Source organism: Silurus meridionalis, chromosome 14 (assembly GCF_014805685.1).
Source record: "Silurus meridionalis isolate SWU-2019-XX chromosome 14, ASM1480568v1, whole genome shotgun sequence".
In the NCBI taxonomy this organism is placed as follows: Eukaryota; Metazoa; Chordata; class Actinopteri; order Siluriformes; family Siluridae; genus Silurus; species Silurus meridionalis.
In genome coordinates this window covers 691,668-695,199 of record NC_060897.1, presented here as the reverse complement: position 1 = coordinate 695,199, position 3,532 = coordinate 691,668, and the positions used below count along the sequence as shown (strand labels likewise).

At 42.3% G+C, this 3,532-nt stretch overlaps 1 protein-coding gene across 1 annotated transcript in view; it reads left to right on the top strand.

The window, feature by feature from the left end:
* The first annotated feature begins 1,329 nt into the window (after window positions 1–1,329).
* The window catches only part of clec19a (C-type lectin domain containing 19A), a 5,175-nt gene continuing 2,972 nt past the window's right edge, over window positions 1,330–3,532 (top strand). The window contains exon 1 of the mRNA XM_046866469.1: window positions 1,330–1,507. Within this exon, the coding sequence (XP_046722425.1) occupies window positions 1,420–1,507 (88 nt within the window). The 5' untranslated portion in view covers window positions 1,330–1,419. The remainder of the gene's footprint in view (window positions 1,508–3,532) is intronic.

The following is a 3,532-nucleotide window of genomic DNA, read 5'->3' as shown; positions in this document are numbered from 1 at the left end:
CAAATCCTTTTCTCCTTCCTCAGTGTCCAACTTCTCCTACAGCTCCTCATATGCCTTTTCCTTGGCTTTCTCCACATCCCTCTTCACCTGCTGCTGCATCTCCTTGTACTCCTGCCTACTTTTCTCATCACTCTGTCGATCCCAATTCTGTTTCTCCAACCTCTTTCTCCTTCTGCTCTCCTGCACTTCCTCATTCCACCACCACGTCTCTTTGTCTTCCTTTCTATTTCCAGATGTTACACCAAGAACCTTTCTATCTGTCTCCCTCATCACTTCTGCAGTAGTTCCACAATCATCCAGCACCTCTTCACCACCACTGAGCTCCTGTCTGACCTCTTCCCTGAACCTCACACTACAGTCTTCCTCCTTCAGCTTCCACCATCTTATTCTTCTTTCAGTCCTCACTCTCCTCCTCTTCTTCTTCACCTCCAAAACCATCCTACAGACCACCATCCGATGCTGTCTAGCTACACTGTCCCCAGCCAACAACTTACAGTCTCCAATCTCCTTCAGGTTACATCTCCTACATAGAACATAATCCACCTGTGTGCACCTTCCTCCACTCTTATACGTCACCCTATGATCCTCCTTCTTCTTAAAATACGTGTTCACCACTGCCATTTCCATCCTTTTAGCAAAATCTACCACCATCTGCCCTTCCACATTCCTCTCCTTAAAGCCATACCTACCATCACCTCCTCATCACCTCTGTTCCTTCACCTACATGCCCATTAAAGTCTGCCCCAATCACCAATCGTTCATTCCTACGTTCACCTTCTACCACTTCATCTAACACACTCCAGAATCTTTCCTTCTCCTCCATCTCACAACCCACTTGTGGAGCAGAAGCACTGATGACATTTATCATTACCTCTTCATCTTCCAGCTTCATGATCATCACCCTATCAGAAACTCTCTTCACCTCCACTACACTCTTACTGTACTCTTCCTTCAGAATCCCCCCTACACCATTTCTCTTTCCATCCACACCATGATAAAACAGTTTAAATCCACCTCCAATGTTCCTGCTCTTACTCCCTTTCCACTTGGTCTCCTGAACACCCCCCTCCAGAAAGGTAAAACACACACACACACACACACACACACACACACACACACACACACACACATTTATCAGGGCTTGGGACCGGTACTAAGACTGCACTGACTTGTGCAACACTAAAGGCTCTCTCTCTCTCTCTCTCTCTCTCTCTCTCTCTCTCTCTCTCTCTCTCTCTCTCTCTCTCTCTCTCTCTCTCTCTGTCCCAGTATGAAGAGTCTGGACGAGTGTTTAGGAGTCTCGCCCACCCCTTTAACGATCCCAATCTACACACACACACACACACACACACACACACACACACACACACACACACACACACACACACACTCCTTATTCGTCCACATTGCGGTGTGAAAATGCTCTGGTGTGGACTGTTCTTTGCTCTGTGCTTCAGCTGCATTCCTCTTTGGGCTCTTCCTTCCACCAGCATGAAGATCACTCAGGGTGAGTCCGACTAGATACACCACACAGAACCTCACATAACTTTACAGAACCTCACAGAACCTAACAAAACCTTACAATATCATATTGAACTTTACAGAACTTTACTGAACCTCATGTCGCCATACGGAACCTCACAGAATCATACAGAACATTACAGAAGCTTAAGGAACCTCACATATCCCTTTAGAGCCAATATCATATGGAACCTTAGAAAACCTTACAGAACCATATAGAACATCAAATAACCATAGAGAAACTTCACAGATTTGAATAGAACCTTACAGAACTTTATGGAACCTCACAAAACCTCACAGAATCATATAAACCTCGCAGGTTTGAACCAAGGTTTGAACATCACAGAAGCTTTGTACTTTCATCTCTTAGTTTTTGAATTTGTGGGTTGGGTGTGTTGAGTTTCCTCGTGGATTTTTGCTGTACAGGATTAAACACTTCACTGCTTCATTAAAGTCATTTATATTAATATATTAACATTTTTATTTTATTTTCAGTTAATAGAATTTTTATATTTGGTGTTGTTTATGGTTCAGTCCATGTTTTTGTGGCTAAAACAAATTTTCTTGTATTTTATTTTAAATGTGTTTAATCTTTTAGTCCAAGTGAAAAATCGAATTCTGTTCATTCTTAAAAAAAATAAACGAGTTAACAGGTAAAAAACATAACGAAATACAATGAAAAAAACCATCGACCTGAAAATTGTCTTATTTCTTTTAAAAACTTACCGTATTTTTCGGACTATAAGCCGCTACTTTTTCCCCACGCTTTGAACCCTGCGGCTTAAACAACGAAGCGGCTAATATATAGATTTTTCCTGGGTTTTTCCCGGTTCCACAAACTTTTAAAAACTGAAACATTCGTCACGCTGAAAACAACCGGGCATGAAAACACACACTTCACCTGTGTTCTGAGCTGCACGGCATCGGGAGAAAAGCTTCATCGATGGTGATTTTTAAACGCACGACGATGCCAAAAGATAAACTCCTGAGAGAAATAGTTGTGAAAGGAAGGAGGAAGACAGTGAACAATGACTTTCTTGGTCTGCTACTGTTTAGATACAAGCCGTTGTAATGCGTTGAGTCTGGGTGAAGGGAGAGCTCGCTAACTCCAGTTACAACAAAGTTCATTAGTTTCAATGTAGGTTTATTAGGTTGCGGCTTATTTATGTTTTAATAATTAATGGAAATTACGGTAATCATGATGTTTTTTAAAAGCTGATTTAAGAACATTCAAGAAGAAACACTTACCTGAATTCATGACCAAAAAGATTGTTCATTAATTGAAGATTTTGAGCAAGAAACAAAAATATAGAATGAGAAAGTAAAGAAACATTGAGACTGAAATCAGTGAACTTGAATAATCAGTGGGGTGAAGATAAAGGAATCTCTCTGGTTCACTTCCGGATCCAGTACCAGGTCGTGTAGACCTTCAGTGATGTTCTACCTGAATCAACCCACCTCTTAATTATGATGCCACGTGTGCAGAACCCATCAGTATAATAGAGAAGTGCAGTAGATCAGAGCTGCATCACACACAGGATCCCATACAGTCACACTGAACATCACTAACACAACAAACACAATCAACACAATTCAACACGTCTCCTTTCACTGGAGCCACAACTGCACCTCCACATGCATCATCTCCAGCAGAAGCACCGATATTCACCTAATCACACACACACACACACACACACACACACACACACACACACACACACACCTCCACATACATCATCTCCAGCAGAAGCACGATATTCACTTCATTACACACACACACACACACACACACACACACACACACACACACACACACACACACACCTCCACACACATCATCTCCAGCAGAAGCACCGATATTCACTTCATTACACACACACACACACACACACACACACACACACACCTCCACACATCATCTTCAGCAGAAGCACCGATATTCACTTCATTACACACACACACACACACACACACACACACACACACACACACACACACACACCTCCACACA